This window comes from Artemia franciscana, chromosome 8, assembly GCF_032884065.1.
Source record: "Artemia franciscana chromosome 8, ASM3288406v1, whole genome shotgun sequence".
Classification (NCBI taxonomy): domain Eukaryota; kingdom Metazoa; phylum Arthropoda; class Branchiopoda; order Anostraca; family Artemiidae; genus Artemia; species Artemia franciscana.
In genome coordinates, this window is record NC_088870.1 from 46,358,035 (window position 1) to 46,376,961 (window position 18,927).

Consider the following 18,927-nt stretch of genomic DNA (forward strand, 5'->3'; position numbering starts at 1 on the left):
ACCATTTTAATTTCAACAGATTTGTTAAAACTTTAACCCTCACCAGATTTTTGGATTAAATTTAGAACCATTTCCGCTACCTATCTACGACACATAGTTGACGAGGTTCTCTTTAAATTGCAGGAATTTCTTAAGTTTATCATAGCAAACAGTTATGCGCCCCCCTAAAGAAAATCTTGGATCCGCCACTGATTTCACCAAGAAAAAAAGTGTAAAAATGTATTATGGTTCACTTTGCCACAATTGTTGCTACGCCAAACTGGTAAAAACCTGTTTTTCAACACGAGATGTCATTCTTCAGCCGTCTCTTAAATAGTTTTTTATTAAACTCCTTTTTGCTCGTAAAGAAAATGCCTTTTTCTAATGAACATCATGAAATGTCATTTGTAATACTGTTTGCCCTGCACTCAAGATAAATTATTTCAGCCTAAGAAAATAAAATTAATTTATCTTTCTAAACACTTCCATTTTTATTTGTACATGTGATTCGGATGTTGAAGCAGTGAAAGTTTAAAATATTTGAATTTAGCTAGGATAAAAAGGTTTGGTTTTCTTCTATTGTCTTTGAAACTACTTATTTATATACCTTCGGCCTGCTCCATCATAGTTTAGTGATTTTTAGCTAGCCTTCCAAGGCCTAGCCAACTGAATCCCATATAGGCTAAGCCTATTATTTTTTTGGCTTGGTTAAGTTGTTTTCCAATTTGAGTTTATGCCCAGGGCTTGTTTCTCAATCCTGAAATTGAGGCAGGTACACATGAATGTGTTATCATATCTATAAGATAGACCTTTGGTGGTCCTATTGTTAGTTTCTTGTGATTGACTGCATCTAAAGGAAATGTGCTGAAGAATAAGAGCCTTGTTAGGCTAGCATTAGGCTACATTCCATGGTAAAGTTTCCATTGGGAGGGGACTTTCTTATGATCAAGGGAATTTTTGACAAGTAGGCCTATAGTCAGTGTAGGGACAATTTCACTTGCAGCTTAGGTCAATGTTCCTATTGCCTGAATAATTGTTTAGGGTCATGAAACTTGTTAATAGATGCATTTTGACTTTTGGAACATCTTTTCTCTCTTGCAAAACTACCACAAACTCACTGTTATGGAGTTATTCCAGCCCAAATGTCATGTAGCCTATTTACACATAGGCTATAGAATTGCAATCATTTCCGTTTTTGTTGATTGGATAGCCTATTTGAAATCACAAATTTGTAATAGTTTAGAAACAAATTTGGACTATATGTTTGTACATCAGGGGGGTGGGGGTAAAGCATAGCATATAATAAGTATGTAAACTAACCATTGCTGTATTTAATATATGCTATGCTTTACCCCCCCCCCTAATGTGCAAATATATAATAACTCCACAACAGTGAGTTTGCAGTTATTTTGCAAGAGAGAAAAGATGTTCCAAAAGTCAAAATGCATCTATTAACAATAGTTTCATGACCCCAAAACAATTGTTCAGGTAATAGGAGCATTGACTGCAGCTTATTTTAGCAATCAGGGATAAATGCTGTCAGAACTACCATTCTTACTGTTTTTCAGATTTTTGAGTTTTTATGGCACTTGGTATTAACCAAGTGACATATAGCAGTCGCCAATTCTGTCGGTCTGTCGGTCTGTCTGTCGGTCTGTCTGTCGGTCTGTCTGTCGGTCTGTCTGTCGGTCCCGGTTTTGCTACTTTAGGCACTTCCAGGTAAGCTAGGACGATGAAATTTGGCAAGCGTATCAGGGACCGGACCAGATTAAATTAGAAATAGTCGTTTTCCCGATTTGACCATCTGGGGGGGAGTGGGGGCCCGGTTAATTCGCAAAAAATAGAAAAAATGAAGTATTTTTAACTTATCAGCGGGTATTTGGATCTTAATGAAATTTCATGTTTGGAATGATATTGTGTCTTAGAGCTCTTATTTTTAATCCCGACCGGATCTGATGACATTGGCGGGAGTTGGAGGGGGAAAACCTAAAGTCCCGGTTTTGCTACTTTAGGCACTTCCAGGTAAGCTAGGACGATGAAATTTGGCAAGCGTATCAGGGACCGGACCAGATTAAATTAGAAATAGTCGTTTTCCCGATTTGACCATCTGGGGGGGGGGGGGGGGAGAAGGGGCCGGTTAATTCGGAAAAATAGAAAAAATGAAGTATTTTTAACTTATGAGCGGGTGATTGAATCTTAATGAAATTTGATGTTTGGAATGATATTGTGTCTCAGAGCTCTTATTTTAAATCCCGACTGGGTCTGATGACATTGGGGGGAGTTGGAGGGGGGAAACCTAAAATCTTGGAAAACACTTAGAGTAGAGGGATCGGGATGAAACTTGATGGGAAAAATAAGCGCAAGTCCCAGATACATGATTGACATAATCGGAACTTATTTGCTCTCTTTGGGGTAGTTGGGAGGGGGGGAGTAAGTCTTAAAAATTAGAAAAATGAGGTATTTTCAACTTACGAACGGGTGATCGGATCTCAATGAAATTTGATGTTTAGAAGGATATCGTGTCTTAGAGCTCTTATTTTAAATCCCGACCGGATCTGGTGATGGGGGCGGGGAGTTGGGAGGGGGAAACCTAAAACTTGGAAAACACTTAGAGTGGAGGGATCGGGATGAAACATGGTGGGAAAAATAAACACAAGTCCTAGATAGATGATTGACATAAACGGAACGGATCCGCTCTCTTTTGGGTAGTTGGGGGGGGGGGGGTTAATTCTGAAAAATTAGAAAAAATGAGGTATTTTTAACTTACGAATGGGTGATTGGATCTCCATGAAATTTGATTTTTAGAAGGATATCGTGGCTCAAAGCTCTTATTTTAAATCCTGACCGGATCTGGTGACATTGGGGGAAGTTTGGGGTGGGGAGACCTAAAATGATGGGAAACCCTTAGATTGGAAGGATTGGGATGAAACTTGGTTGGAAAAATAAGCAAAAGTCTTGCATACGTAATTTACATAATTGGAACGGATCCGCTCAATTGCGGGGGGGGGGGGGTAATTCTGAAAAATAAGAAAAATAACGTATTTTTAACTTACGAAGGAGTGATCGGATCTTCATGAAACTTCATATTTAGAAGGACCTCGTAACTCTGATATCTTATTTTAAATCTCAACCGGATCAAACGTAATTGGGGGGGGGGCAGTTGGGGGGACCGGAAATCTTAGAAAATACTTAAAGCGGTGAGATCAGGATGAAACTGGATGGGAAGAATAGAAACCTGTCTAAGATACGTGACTGACATAACTGGACCGGATCTGCTCTCTTTGGTGGAATTGGGAGGGGGGAGGTAATTTTGAAAATTGAGGTATTTGTAACTTACGAAAGGGTGACCAGATCTTAATGAAATTTGATATTTAGAAGGATCTTGTGCTATAAAGTTTAACTTTAGGTTCTGACCTTCTCACAAGTGCCAAATGAGCTCTTGGCTCTTGGCTCTTCCGACCTCGTCCAAATGAGCTCTTGGCTCTTCCGACCTCGTACCATATGAGCTCTCGGCTCTTCCGACCTCGTCACAAGTGCCATATGAGCTCTTAGCTCTTGTTTTTTACCATAGATGCAGCAGGTTAACAATAACAGCTCATTTGGGCAAAATTCTCATTTGGTAATGTTTAGGTTTGTTCCAAGCGCTCTAAACTAGAAACTGCTACAAAGCGGCATATTTTCCAGTTTAGAGCACTTAGAAGTGAATTCTAGAAGTGCATCTATATCTGGTTGACCCTCCTTCTCCATGGGAAAAACTACAAATGCATAAAGTGGGCTTGCTTACAGATAACATTAGCCTACATATAGAGCAAAGGATTAAAGTCCATGAGCCCTGTGTCCAGCAGGGCAAAGTCTGTATTTTATAAATATTTGATAAACCTTGTTTGAGGTTTTTTGGGTAAAATTCTAGTTGTGACTTCTTGCTATCTCAGAAAGGGGTTAGGTTAGGAAAATGGAACTTACAGGGATTGGTCTACAGGCTAAAGTATGTCCCAGGAAGGTAATTTGAAGTACCTAACTCCACTCCTTCTCCCTCTAGAGTGCCCTGACCTTTGATGACCTTCAAAAATATGTGTGTTATAAAAGTGAAACCTTGCAAAATAGATCTTCTACTTGAATGAAGTGCAACAAAATTATTTTCAGGTTCACAACTTTGCTCAACCCCAATTTATTAGGTTTTAATGATATGCAAATAGGCCACATTTTGTAAATTTTGAAAAAAAAAACATTGATATGGCTCAGAATTTCAGAAAAAAAGCAACTGGTAACTGAAAATTAAGGTAAAATGCTGTTTTGTCAAAAATGCAATAGGTATAGACCTGTCATGTAGGTGAATTTCAGGGCTCTAGAGGGAGAAAGGAGTGGAGGTATGTACTTAAAAATACCTTCCCAAAATATACTTTAGCCTTTAGACCCATCCCTGAAAGCTTCATTTTCCTACCCTAACCCATTTCTGAGATAGCAAGAATTCACTCAACTTGAATTTTACCCTTTAGTTTTATCACTTGAATAAATATAGGCCTAGAATGCAGACCTTGCCCTGCTGCCTGCAGGGCTCATGGACTAATATGCTTCACTCTATAGGTAGTTTTACCTGTAGGCAAGCCCAATGCATTTTTAGTCTTGTCGGTGGGGGATTTTAGAAAGCTAAAAAAATGATTCACTTCTCAAATAATGAATAAGAAACAATATGCAATCATCAGAATCTTGCTTTATGCAGTAAAACACACTTTAGAGCACTTGAAATTAAATCAAACATTTACCTCTAGTTTAGCTACTTTTTAGTCACTTGACCTTTTCATGCAATATGCTAATGAGCATCTTAATTTGTTTCTGTTCAAGTGGGATGTGCAGTAGCAACAATTGTTAAATATTGTTGATTATTTTGTGATGAATAAGCTTATCTTGACGTACTTGAATGTAATTTGAACTTACCCTGTTATCTAATCCTGGCTGGTTATTGGTCTGCTATTTCAAACAGTGATCCCTTCAGGATGGCAAGCTATATTCTATATTCATTTCCTGCACTGTATATTCAGGTTTTATGTTAGCTAGGTCTCCATGCCTCCATTTTAATGGCAGTTGGTATTTACCAAGTGACATAGCAATTGCAATTTCTGTCAGTCTGTCTGTCCAGGTTTTGCTAGTTTGGGCACATCCAGATAAGCTAGGAGAATGAAATTTGGAAGGTGTATCAGGGACCAGGCCAGATTAAATTAGAAATAGTTGTTTCCCCAATTCAACCATCTGGGGGGAGTGGGGGTATGGTTAATTTAGGAAAATTAGAAAAAAATGAGGTATTTATGAATGAGTGATCAGATTTTAATAAAATTTCATATTTAGAAGGATATTGTGTCTCAAAGCTATTATTTTAAATTTTGAGCAGATCTGGTGAGATTGGGGGGAGTTGGTGAGGGGGACCTGAAATCTTGGAAAATACTTACAGCAATGGAGGGATCAGGATGAAACTTGGTTGGAAAAATAAGCACAAGTCCTAGATACATGATTGATATAACCAGAGCAAATCCATTCTCTTTGGAGGAGTAGGGGGGGGGTTAATTTCGAAAAAATAGAAGGAAATGAGGTATTTTTAATGTATGAACAAGTGATTGGATTTTAATTAAATTTGATATTTAGAAAGATCTTGTAACTCAGACATCTTATTTTAAATCCCAACCAGATCCAGTGTCATTGGGGGGGGTCTGGAAATTTTGGAAAATGCTTAGAGTAGACAGATCAGGATGAAACTTCACAGGAAGAATAAGAACAAGTCCTACATACATGATTGAAATAATCAATTGGATCTGATCTCTTAGTAAGAGTTGGGGGGAGGGGGAAGGACCTAATTTGGTAATTCAGAAAAATGAGGTAATTTAAATTTAGGAATGGGTGATTGGATCCTAACGAAATTTGATTTTGGAAGGACCTTGGGTCTCAGAGCTCTTATTTTAAATCCTGACTGGATCTGGTGACATTGGGGGGATTGGAGGAAGAAACTATAAATCTTGGAAAATGCTTCAAGTGGAGAGATTCTGATGATACTTGGTTGGAAGACTAAGCACAAGTCCTAGATACTTGATTGAAATAACCAGACTGGATTGACTCTTTGTGGGAGTTAGAGGGGGTAATTTGGAAAAAATGAGATATTTTTAACTAACAAACAGGTGATCAGATCTTAATGAAACTTAATATCTTGAAGGGTCTTGTAGTTCAGAGCTCTTATTTAAAATCCGAACCATATTCGGTGACATGTGGGGGAGTTGAGGAGGAAACTGGAAATCTTGGAAATCATGAAAATTGAGGTATTGTAAGAGTAGGTGGTCAGATCTTAATGAAACTTGATATATCAGAAAGATCTTGTGTCTCAGATGCTCTGTTTTCAATTTGAATTGGATCTGGGGACATAGGGGGGTGGAAGGGGGAAAACCAAATCTTGGAAAACACTTAAGAGTGGAGAGATCAGGATGAAACTTGGTGGGAAGAATAAGTACAATTTCTAGATACAATATTGACATAATTGGACTGGATCTGCTCTGTTGGGGGGAGGGGATTTCCAGTGCTCTGGCAATTTTGGTGCTTCTGGACGTGCTAGGACAATGCAAATTTGTAGGCATGTCGGGGACCTGGACAAATTGACTGCATAACAGCTGTTTCCCCAATTTGACCATCTAGGGGGCTAAGGCAAGAAGAAAAATTGAAAAAAGAGGTATTTTTAACTTACAAATGGGTGATCAGATCTTAATGAAATTTGATATTTAGAAGGACCTTGTGTCTCAGCCTTTATTTTAAATCCAACTATATCTGGTGATATTGGAGGGAGTGGTAGGGGGAAACTGGAAATCTTAGAAAATGCTTAGAGTGGAGAGATCGTGATGAAACTTGGTTGGATAAATAAGCACTGGTCCTAGATACACGATTGACATAACCGGACTGAATCTGATCTCTTTGGGGGAGTTGGGGTGTTGGTGTCAATTTGGAAAAATTAGAATAATTAAGGTATTTTTCTTACAAATGGGTGACCAGGTCTTAATGAAACCTGATATTTAAAAGGAATTCATGTCTCAGAGCTCTTATTTTATATCCAGACCAGATCTGGTTACATGGGGGGGGGGGGGTTGGAGGGGGAAACAGAAAATCTTGGGAAATGCTTAGAGTGGAGAGATTGGGATGAAACTTGGTGGGTAGAATAAGCAAATGTCATAGATATGTAATTGACGTAACCGGGCTGGATCCGCTCTCTTTGGGGGTTCTGGGGGGTGGGGGGTCCAGTGCTTTGGTGAGTTGTGCTTCTGGACATGCTAGGCTGATAAAAATTGGTAGGCATGTCAGAGACCTGCACAAATTGACTTGATTTGTCTATCCAGGGGGGTTGAAGGAACAGGAAAAATGAGGTATTTTTAACACATAAGTGCCATATGAGCTCTTGTTTTATGAGAAGTTAGAGGTGATCTTGTAACTGGGCATTTGAATGCGCACATCTTCTAATCTGCTCCTTTTATTCATAGGGAATATTTTAGTTTGTACAACCAGATCATGTTCTTACTATGAATTCAACACATGACTTCATTCATTTTGTTCATATGTTTTATGTTGATTTATATAATACAAAAGTCTAGACTTGCTTGTGAGTAGTTTTTGGTGCCTTGTCCTTGTTCATTATGTTTTGCATGGGTAGAATCTACAGTTTAGCCATTGGTCATTTGGCCATAGCAAGGTCTTAATCCAAAGTGGTTGCTTTGGCTTTCAATTCTTCAACAAAGTGCCTTAGAGATCTGTAGAAACAGATCTCTAACTTCAAGTGGGATGTTGTCTTGAAGACATGTTTGATCAGGACTGTAAGTACAGTAAAAAGTGGAGGGAGAGGTCTTTGAACTGATTTGCTGGCAATAGGAAGCATGGTAGGTAGACATTTTGCATTAGAGATAGGAGCAGATGGCAGGCCACACTCTAAATAATTTCAAATGTATGTTGTCATTCATGGTCAAAGGAATATTGTATGCAACTAGGTTATTTTTCCATTGCTCTCTGTTCGTTTTGTTGCACACTAGTTTTCTGAATTTGGTTGCACTTTGTGGCTGATTATCATTCTTAAGAGTGTTAGTATCTGACTTTTTAGAATCATAAGCAATTTGTTTTGTTTCAGTTAGGTTGCACTTTGACTGCACTGCAATTTCAGTGGTTTCAACTTAAGTTGCTTCAATTTAGCTACTTATTATCTTGGGTAATGTACCCAATGGCTTGAATAAACTTGTTTGTAAGGCCAGGATTGGGTTTTTGAAAACTTGTCTTCATTGTTCACATGTACTTTCTGGCTGAAAGGCCATGGAAAGGAGATCAGCACTGCAGGTTTGGACCTTATGGGTCTAGTGTTATCTTACTTACTACTACTACTTACTTACATTGTCCACATGAGCAGCCACTGGATTAGCTTGAGTATCTGTTGGGTTAGTTTTACATTGGATATATAACCATTGGCAACCTATTTTTTGTCATTATGGCACTTGGTATCTACCAAGTGACATACAGCAATCACAAATTCTGTCATTCTGTCTGTCTGTCCTGGTTCCGCAACTTTAGGCATTTCCAAGTAAGCTAGGACAACGAAATTTGGCTTGTGTATCAGGAACTAGACCAGATTAAATTAGAAATTGTTGTTCAGTGCTTTGGTGAGTTTGGTGCTTCTGGACGTGCTAGGACAATGAAAATTGGTAGGCGTGTCAGGAAGTTGCACAAATTGACCTGAAAAAGTCGTTTTCCCTGATTCGACCATCTGGGGGGGGGGCTGAAGGGAGAGGAAAAATTGAGGTATTTTTAACTTGTGAGTGGGTGATCGGATCTTAATGAATTTGATATTTAGAAGGACATTGTGATTCAGAGCTCTTATTTTAAATCCTGACCGGCATTAAGCCTCTGATTTTCCTTTTAAAGCAATTAATTGATTGATTTTTCCCAGAACTCGTACCATATGAGCTCTTAGCTCTTGTCAAACAGTTTGTGGTAACAAACTGTAGTAAGGAGCAACCCGGCTCAATAGTAACCAAAACTTAAAAAAATGGAATTTTGATATCAATAACTACATCAAAAGAATCGCATTTTAATGCTGATTTTAAATATATAAGTTTCATCAAGTTTAGTCTTACCCATCAAAAGTTACGAGCCTGAAAAAATTTACCTTATTTTAAAAAATAGGGAGAAACAACCCCTAAAAGTCATATAATCTTAACGAAAATCACACCATCAGATTCAGCGTATCAGAGAACCCTAGCGTAGAAGTTTTAAGCTCCTATCTACAAAAATGTGGAATTTTTAACCTTAATTTGTAATTATAATTTGCAAATTAACCTTAATTTGTTCTTCTAGGGGTTAACATTTTCATATGCCCCTTCAAAGTCTTGGAATGTAGCAATTAGGACATTCTTTTTTTTTATATAAGGATTAATTTTTTTGCATTTGTTAACAATATGAAAGCATCTGTTGAGGAGTGGTGTTTTTTGAAGCTAGTCTGAGTATGAGGTATCATATTCTTCTTCCTTACAAACCATAGGAGACGATGGTAAATTATTTCCTCCATTACTTTTCCTAGCACAGGAGTAATCATTATAGGTCTGCATGACTCAGGGTCATACTTAGGTTTATTTTTTTTTTTTAAATTGGTAGAAGAGATGAACATTCAATTGCTTCTATGTTGCTGTTCAGTCATTCAGATAATGTGTTTGTTGGCTGGGATGGACTCATTTGTAAGCACGAAATTGCGTTCGTGACAATTTTGGTTACATAATCCACAGTGGCAACTGAATTAGCTTGGGTATCAGTTGAATAACCTTTGTATAGAATACACAACCATTGGCAACCTATTTTTGACGTCATTTATTTGTTATTTATTTTCTTTATTTCCCTCAAAAAATTAATTTCCCTACAATATAAATATAAAGAAAATACAAATGATAACGCTTACAATCAAAATATATCAAATATTGATCAAACGCTTGAACAAAAAAGAAGCAAAATTGTATCTGTGAACAAGACAAAAAATTGCTCTTTTTGTCTTGTTCACATTGCTATGGAAAATATGCTACATTTACTTAGCTTAAATTATACTTTCACTTAGCTCACATAACTCAGGCTACTTATTAATTTGAGCATTTTTTTTAACTTAGTGATTATCACTAGAGAAATCTATTTTGGTCTTCATTTGAAAAATGGCATCACTTGAAAATATAATCATTGATTTTGTTAGAAATAGACCATATAGAATATATATGTTTTTAACTAAGTAAAACTTGCGAATATACAACATTCTTTGCTGTCCCATTGTCTGTGCATATACATAGATCGTCAGGTTTACTGACTCTTGAACCTGCAACATATGATTGTCCATGGGAAAACAATCCGTATTCAGATCTATACTGCATTTTTCTAATAATTGCACTTGAGCTTTGTTGATGTCGATTGCTAATCGAATATTCCCTGCGTCCCTGTCGTCATTTATTTATCCCCCCTGTGCCCTTCCGGCGTTCCCGTTGTAGCTGTGTCCCTGTGTCCCAGTCGTCATTTATATTCCCTGTGTCCTGGTGTCTTGGTCTGTAATTTCTCTTTGAATGTCCCGGTCGTCATTTATAGTCCCTGTGTCTTGGTCGTCATTTGTGTCCCGGTGTTCCAGTCTGTTATTTCTCTTTGAGTGTTCCAGTCGTCATTTATATTCCTTGTGTCCCGGTGTCCTGGTCGTCATTTGTGTCCTGGTGTCCCAGTCTGTAACGTCATAAAGTCTTCAATGGCTCTGGTGGTGCAGCCAGTTGAGGAAGTTTAACTTTTACTGAGGCGCAGCACATTCCCATTGTTTCTCCATTAAATTTCAAGGCCTTGCAATAGGGACAAATTTTAGACATTGTCCCGATTTGAACACATCTACTCAAGCTATAATGATCGACTGGGCTGTACCTGAATGCCAGGCAATAATTTTGACGTTGCTCTTGTGATTCCTCGGCACGCTTTCTTTTGGCATTATCTCTTTGAGCCGCACGCCTGTTTTCAAGTTGTTCTCGTGATTCCTCGGCATGCTTTCTTTTGGCATTATCTCTTTGAGCTGCAAGCCTTTTTTCATGTTGTTCTTGTGATTCCTCGGCACGTTTTCTTTTCTTACTTTCTCTTTTAGCTGCAAGCCTTTTGGCATTAACTCTTTGAGCCGCTTCCCTGGCTGTTTCTTCTGCCATTGTAGGATTTATACTAAAATTTCTCTTTAAATTAACTCTTTGAGCAGCTTCCTCGGGTGTTTCTTCTGCCATTGTAGGATTTATCCTGAAATTTCTCTTTGAATCGTCCCTTATATACTTATAATGATGTCATATACATAGCCTTATATACTTAATAGCTGTTGGGGTGGTGTTGACCACTTTGTGACCCCTCTACCGCTATTGGTCTCGACTCTATAGTCAAAACTTCCTCTTCCCCTTTTTTTCAGTACATCGTCAGCTTCGATAGAGCAACCTTTCAGTATGTTTGTCCTTACGGTACCAGCTGAATGAATCCCAAGTAAAAGGAGCTTGTGTAAAAGGAGTAAAAGGAGCTTGTGTGTCAGAAATCAGTGGTATACTTGTGTAATAATTGTCAAAAAAAGAGCTTGAAGTTCTCGTTTCTTGGAATCATCTCTGCTAGTCTGAGCACAACCTCTGCCCCCCAATCAAGCTCATTGACCGGAACCGAACCTTTCCCAGTATAGACCTCAAAGTCGTAGATGATTCCGCTGGCTCCTGCACGACTGAATATCTTGATTCCCAAGAAGTTGGGTATATCCTTGAGGTATTGCTTGAAGCTTAGCCTTCCCTTATAAGGGACCATTTGCTCGTCAATCCTCTGCCTTTCCTCCGCAGGGATCTTCTTTAGATTTACTCGCAGTCCGTCTATCATCTGCTGAAGTTTGAAAAGAGAGTCGTAGCCGTCTTGACCTTTTGGAACAGTAAGATGGATATCGTTTGCATGAAAAAAATATTCGAAGGGCCAGTGCCTGGACATGATATATGCAATGAGGGAAAGCCTTGTAGCTCTACCCCAGTGTTGAGAAATTATGGGCTGTTTTATTATGCCCATGAGTATGTGGATTCCCAGGAACTGTCCCATCTCTTTACTGGTGACTTTCAGTTGGACATCCTCCTTCTACATCGCATGTAAATCGGACAGAAAAACAAGGCCTTCGACCGTGTCATCGTCAAAAATCTGCTTGAAATATTCAACAGGGGGTTGGAATTTCCGGAGGAGGTGCAGGAAGAGAAGACTTCCAGGTTACATCGGGTGATTGAAACTTTTGTCTTCTCCATCGAAATTCTCTTGGAGATGAAGATTGGAAAGGTGTCGCTGTACCAGAGGTAGATGGGCCACTAATGACAAAGGCAACCAAAGGGGATGGTGGTGGAGATGCACTTCAGTTGACGATGTTTAAGTGAGTCAACGACGATAAAGGTAAGTCATCTTCGTCGGTATCGCATTCAAGGGAGGGGTCGACAGGAGGGTTTCAGTCAGGATCGTTATCTTCCTCGTAGTCAAGGTCCTCTTTGTCGTTGATTTCTAGATCAGATAGTTCTCCATCTGGTTCAAGAATATACTGAACAGCTTCGTCTCACGAAAAGATCTGGTTATCATTGCGTATCGTCTGGCCAGTCAAAATGACTAGTAAGATTCTAAGGTTACAAAGAAATAATCAAAAACATACGAACAAAAATAATAGCCCATGCAAAACAAAACCGACTATTATAACGTTTGTTTTATTTTCATGGCCGGTTGATGCCTTATGGGATCAAGACAAATGAATGGACCTACTTGTAAACCAGAGATCCTCCACCTCAAATAATTAGTCGTAATTGATATTCTAATCACTCTTTATCTGCTCAATTTTTTCTTTAACTGTAAGACTCTAGTCAAAGAAAATAAAAGAAAATTTATTTCCCCTACCTTCAGGAGTTCCTTCAATTACAAAACGAAGAACTGAAATGACACGGGTAAAACCCAACAGATGTTCGTTCGTGTGCCTAAACAGGTATTTATTCGAAAGAGCTCGATGTCTACTATCTGATGATATAATTATCGATTCAATTTCTTATAACTTGATGGCACTTATGCTGCAGCAAAGACTGTGATTCCAATTGCAATCCCACGCCATGAAAGGGTTAAAGAAAATTATTTTTTAAATATAATCTATTTATTTGCAAAAAACTACATAAAGAAGCAATGCAGTTCATTATAAACGGGGCTTATACTAGTGTCATCGGATATAGCTGAAACCTAGTAAAAATCAAACCACTACACATAGTAAATATAATCGATTTTTTGCGAAAAACTGCATTTTTTTTTCAAAACCAATAGCAAATGGTATTAGCATCATCCCGCATATGAAGATTAAAATAGTTTTCTTTTTACATAATCAAAAGCATGTTGGTACAGTTATATAAAATAAAGTAATTGCTTTAGAGTTTTAACAAAAAATTTGATTGGGGGAGTGAAACTAGTTATTCCTGAAAATTTTAAATGAAATAATTTTTTTTTCATGGTCTGCTAGTGTTATTATGTAAACTCCAATAATATTTGTAGTGTCTGAGTAATAATTTTAATTTTTTTTAATTAAAACTATAAAAACATCTCAAAATTTAAAATTTGTTTTGATTTTGATAGGTTCTTGATACTTGACACGTGGTTTTATGGTTATAAACAAGTAACTTATAATATTGTCATGACTTGTTTAAATGAAAATAGTAGTGGCAATGGAAGTAACGTCAACAGTCTTATAGGTCAGGGCTTACCAAAAGAGGATCAAGGAGAAGAAACCCGTTCAGATACAGTTAAGCTTATATCCTGTGACAACAAAGAATTTAAGATAGAACGGAAGATCGCTTACCAGGCCGCTGCACTCAAAAAAATGCTGGAAACCCCTGATGGATCTGAGAATGAAGTGACATTAGAAAACATTCTTGGATATTGTTTGGAAATAGTTTGCGAGTTTTTAAATAAAAAAGGATCGGAGAAGTTACCTGAAAATTGGCTTGAACAACAATTTTCTAAGGAATTTTACACTTTTGTCAATGAAATTGATGCTTGCATTCCTACAGCGGAAGACTCAACTGAAGAAAAGCAGAAAAATTCAACAACGTTGTACGTCAAGGTTATTTCTTGTGACGGAAAAGAGTTCAAAATACCCCGCAAGGTCGCCTATAGAAGCATTACACTCAAAAATATGCTGGATGTTCAAAATGGGACGACTGATGTGGTGAAACTCGATGACATTCGAGGTGGATATTTGGATATTGCCCTTAGGTATTTAGAGTTCAAAGTTGAAAATCCGGATGAAGGAAATAGATTTGACTCAATGGAATCTTTTAAAAAAGAATTGGATGACCTAGTTACTAAACAAGATGTAATGGAAATGCTTATGATTGCTCATTTCCTAGACTGTTAAGTTTTGTATTTAACCCGTTAACGGCCAACGGTTCCATTTGGAAACGTCTTAGTTTAATTTTTTTGTCCCTGAATGTAATAGCTCGGGCAAGTTCTAAGCTCTCCATTGAAACCTAAGGCTAAATGAGCCAGTTAAATTATTGAGTAGCTTCAATTAGTGTTTGATGTTCAATTAGTGTTTGATGTTTTTGATAGTGTTTTGATGTTCAATTAGTGTTTGATGTTTGTTAGTGTTTTGATGTCAACCAACATTTTTCGTTGATGCCTTTTTAAATTAGAATGGTTCCTTCATTGCAATTGATTTTTACTTTTTGTGATTTTTGTGTGCAAAATCTCGTTTTCTTAATTGAAAGTTTGTTCTTTGCTGCTGTTTATTAGGTATTAATTAATAAACTGACTAAATTGTCAAAATACGAAGAATTAAGCAAGAAAAAACGGGTTTAATTTCAACAAAGCAGTGAATAGAAAATAAAACAAAACAACACTTTAATAAAAAATATTTCGGCCATACGTCCGGGAACCGTTCTCAAGAAAAAAAAGAAGATTAAAATAGTTTTAGAAAATACACACAAAAACGCAACTAAACACATGACAGCGAAGGAAATAAATAATATAAGAACAAATGATATTATAAACAAATTTCCAGCACTGATATTCCAGCATAAGAATAAAGCCAGAGCGAATGTCTGTAGTGAAAGCTTGGGTCACTCGTCAACATTCAGTGTATAAATGGGAATGTATTAAAAGTAAAGACTATATTTACTTAAATAAACCAAAAAGGTCACCAAACCCCAGGTCCATTACCCCTAACAAAATCTCACAGGTTAATCAGCAAATTACTGAATTATAACTTAAACGGATTTTTTGTTTGTTTGCTGGTTTAGCTGCAGTCCTTTGACTTTTCCCAGCTTTGACCTCATTCTGGCTTTTTTTTTCGCAAGGTTATCATTTGTTCCAGGACAATTGCGTAAATTATTACTGGTTGAAGATTTTACCTGCTCCTTATAAATTGAGATTATCCTATAATTCTCTTCATGTTTATTAATATTAATACCCCTATAGATAATCCTTTTTATTTCTATAATTTCTCTGAAGCTTTGCAAAAGTCCTACAGACGTATGTACAATTTTTGTCTAACTAAATAAAATATTGTGATGAAGAAAATTAAATACGTGTTCTGCTGCAGCTGATTCAAACTTTTCTGGCTTATGACTATGTTTTAGTGAGCAATCTATGGCATTACTGTGTTGCTGTAACCTATTTTATAAATTCTGTTGTATTCCTACATAATCCCTTTTCTAAATTCTGTTGTGTTCTTTCTACACAAAATTTACCACAAGAGCATGGAATTTTGTATTTTGACATTTTTTGCTCTTCTTGCAGATGGAAGAAGGATCTGGCAGAGCTAGAGGAAGAGCTAGAGGAAGAGCTCGCCCTCAAGAACCAGCTCCAGCAGGACGACCCATGGGGGTTAGACAACCTGTGGCAGAACCAGGTATTGGAAGGGGTGCAGCACCGTTTCGTTCACAGCAAGCACCAGGAACAGTGCCCACCATACCACAGGAGCAAATGATGGGTAAAATGGCAGCGTTGGCTTTAGGTATGGGTTATATTTTGTAGGCTTAAAAAAACTGAGAAATATTGTATTCACAGATGATTCATAGTTTACTGAAAAACTTGTAAAAACCGTATCCAAAAAAAATCTGGAAAAAAACATAAACGAAATAGCGCAAAAACATGATTAGAAGCAGGAAAAGTCCCAAGTGTTACGACTAATTTAGTTTTTCACTATCAATGAAATCTGAAATTTAGTATGGAATAGTTAGTATTTATTGTTTTAAATGTGGAAGAAAATCAGAGTCAGTCTAGGGGTAGTTAAAGATAGTTAGAGAGTCGACTCAGATAGAGATATTTAGAGTCAGTTTACTAGGACCAATATTGCTGGTGCATATTAAATATACTGCAAAGCAATAATATTTGCTCGTTTGAAGTTTCATCTTTGCTCTGTACTTCTACAATACTTCACTAAGCACCTCTCTGAAATTTCCATGAAAAATCTGGAGGGCCTAGTCTTAGAAAGAGTACAAGGGGTATATTATCTATTTATATAAATAATCTATATCTATATATATAAAAATAAGTTGTCTGTCCGTTACGCCAGATTATATCTTATCTATATATAAAAATGAAACTAAACTGAAAAGCAAACTGAAACTAAAAATGTAGAAACTGGGAATTGCATAAATATTTCTATATATTTTGACAATAGATTAAATTAATTCGAAAACCTTATAACAGATATTTATAATTTTGAGGTTTATTATAAATTGTTGAGTGTTAGCATGCTTGGCACGTAAAATTTTTTCTAACAGTCAATGTTAGAATGAACACTGACAAATTGAAAAACATTGAAAAAGATAGAATGTTACCAAATCCTACAACAGAAGAAACAGCCGAGGAACCTGCTCAGAGAGTTAATGCCAAAAGGCTTGCGGCTAAAGAACGCAAAACCGCTCAATTAGAAGAAGATCAACCTGGACAGCGAGAGTCAAAACGTATCAAAACTGAAAATGATAGCGATGATGATTGGGTTTGGGATTTTGACTTGGATAAGGTTATCAATGCCTACCAGATTTTACTTAAAAAAACAAAGGTTCGGCGATGTGTATTTACGTCTGAAAAATAAAGAAGAAAAAGAAAACTGAAACTAAAAATGTAAAAACTGGGAATTGCATAAATATTTTAAAATATTTTGACAATAGATTAAAGTAATTCGAAAACCTTAAAACAGATACTTAAAATTTGAGGTTTATTATAAATTGTTGAGCTTTAGTATACTTGGCACGTGAAGATTTTTCCAACTATCGATGTTAGAATGAACATTGACCGACAGACCGACAGAATTTGCGATTGCTATATGTCACTTGGTTAATACCAAGTGCCATAAAAATGTAAAAAACTAAAAAGAAAAAAAGCTAAAAAAACTAAAAAAGCTGCAAAACTAAAAAAAAAGAAGAAAAACTGAAACACAAACTATCTATATATATCTTCTATATATATAAAAATAAGTTGTCTGTGGATCTGTGGATCAGGTGACGTCATGTTTCGGCTGACGTCATGAAATTAGTTGCCATCGGTGAGAGAGGGTGTCAGAACGGAGAATGAAGGTCCCAGGTTCAAATCCTGGTTAGGCTAAAAAAGGTAAAAAACTAAAAACTAAAAAAAAACTGAAAAAACTAAAAAAAGGCAAAAACTACAAAAAAAACTAAAAACAAATAAAAAAAATAAAAAAGCTAAAAAACTAAAAAAACTAAAAAAACTAAAAAAACTAAAAAACTAAAAAAACTAAAAACTAAAAAAAAACTTAAAAAAAAGGAAAAAACTGAAAAATAGAAGAGAAAAAGAAAACTAATAAAATTAAGAATAAAATAAAAAATAATAAAAAAGATAAAAACTAAAAAAAAAGTAAAAAGAAAAAACGAAAAAAAACTAAAAAAGCTAAAAAAAAGGTAAAAACCAATAAAAAACTAAAAAGAAAAAAAGGAAAAAAAAAACTAAAAAAACTAAAAACTAAAAAAAACTTAAAAAAAAGGAAAAAACTGAAAAATAGAAGAGAAAAAGAAAACTAATAAAATTAAGAATAAAAATAAAAAAAAATAAAAAAGATAAAAACTAAAAAAAAAAGTAAAAAGAAAAAACGAAAAAAACTAAAAAAGCTAAAAAAAAAGGTAAAAACCAATAACTAAAAAGAAAAAAAGGAAAAAAACTAAAAAAAATTTTCGTCTAAAAAACTAAAAAAAACTAAAAAAGGTAAAAACTAAAAGAACTAAAAAAGAAAAAAAAAACTAAAAAAAGGAAAAAAACTGAAAAATAAAGGAGAAAAAGAAAACTAAAAAAATATAAATAAAAATAAAAAAACTAAAAAGATAAAAACTTCAAAAAAAAAAACTAAAAAGAAAAAAGAAAAAAACTAAAAAACCTAAAAAAAGGTCAAAACCAATAAAAAAAAAACTAAAAGGGGAACACTGGGACACAAATGACGACCGGGATACTGGTATATATATATATATATATATATATATATATATATATATATATATATATATATATATATATATATATATATATATATATATATATATATATATATATATATATATATATTCTATATATATATAAAATATAGTTGTCTGTCTGTCTGTCTGTGGATCAGGTGACGTCATGTTTCTGTGTTGACTGACGTCATGAAATTAGGAATACAAATGACGACTGGGACACAGGGACACAACTACAACGGGGACGCCGGGGGCACAGGCGGGATATATAAATGACGACCGGGACACAGGGATTGTTCGAATAGAAATTACAGACCGGGACACCGTGACACAAATGACGACCGGGACACCGTGACACAGGGAATATAAATGACGACCGGGACACTCAAAGAGAAATTACAAACTGGGACACCGGGACACAAATGACGACCGGGACACAGGGAATATAAATGAC

At 36.0% G+C, this 18,927-nt stretch overlaps 1 protein-coding gene across 1 annotated transcript in view; it reads left to right on the top strand.

Moving 5' to 3' along the window:
* The first annotated feature begins 317 nt into the window (after positions 1-317).
* Positions 318-18,927, top strand: part of LOC136030494 (piwi-like protein Siwi) — a 71,944-nt gene continuing 53,334 nt past the window's right edge. The window contains exons 1-2 of the mRNA XM_065709517.1: positions 318-542; positions 15,802-16,018. Coding sequence (XP_065565589.1) covers positions 15,802-16,018 — 217 coding nt within the window. The 5' untranslated portion in view covers positions 318-542. The remainder of the gene's footprint in view (positions 543-15,801; positions 16,019-18,927) is intronic.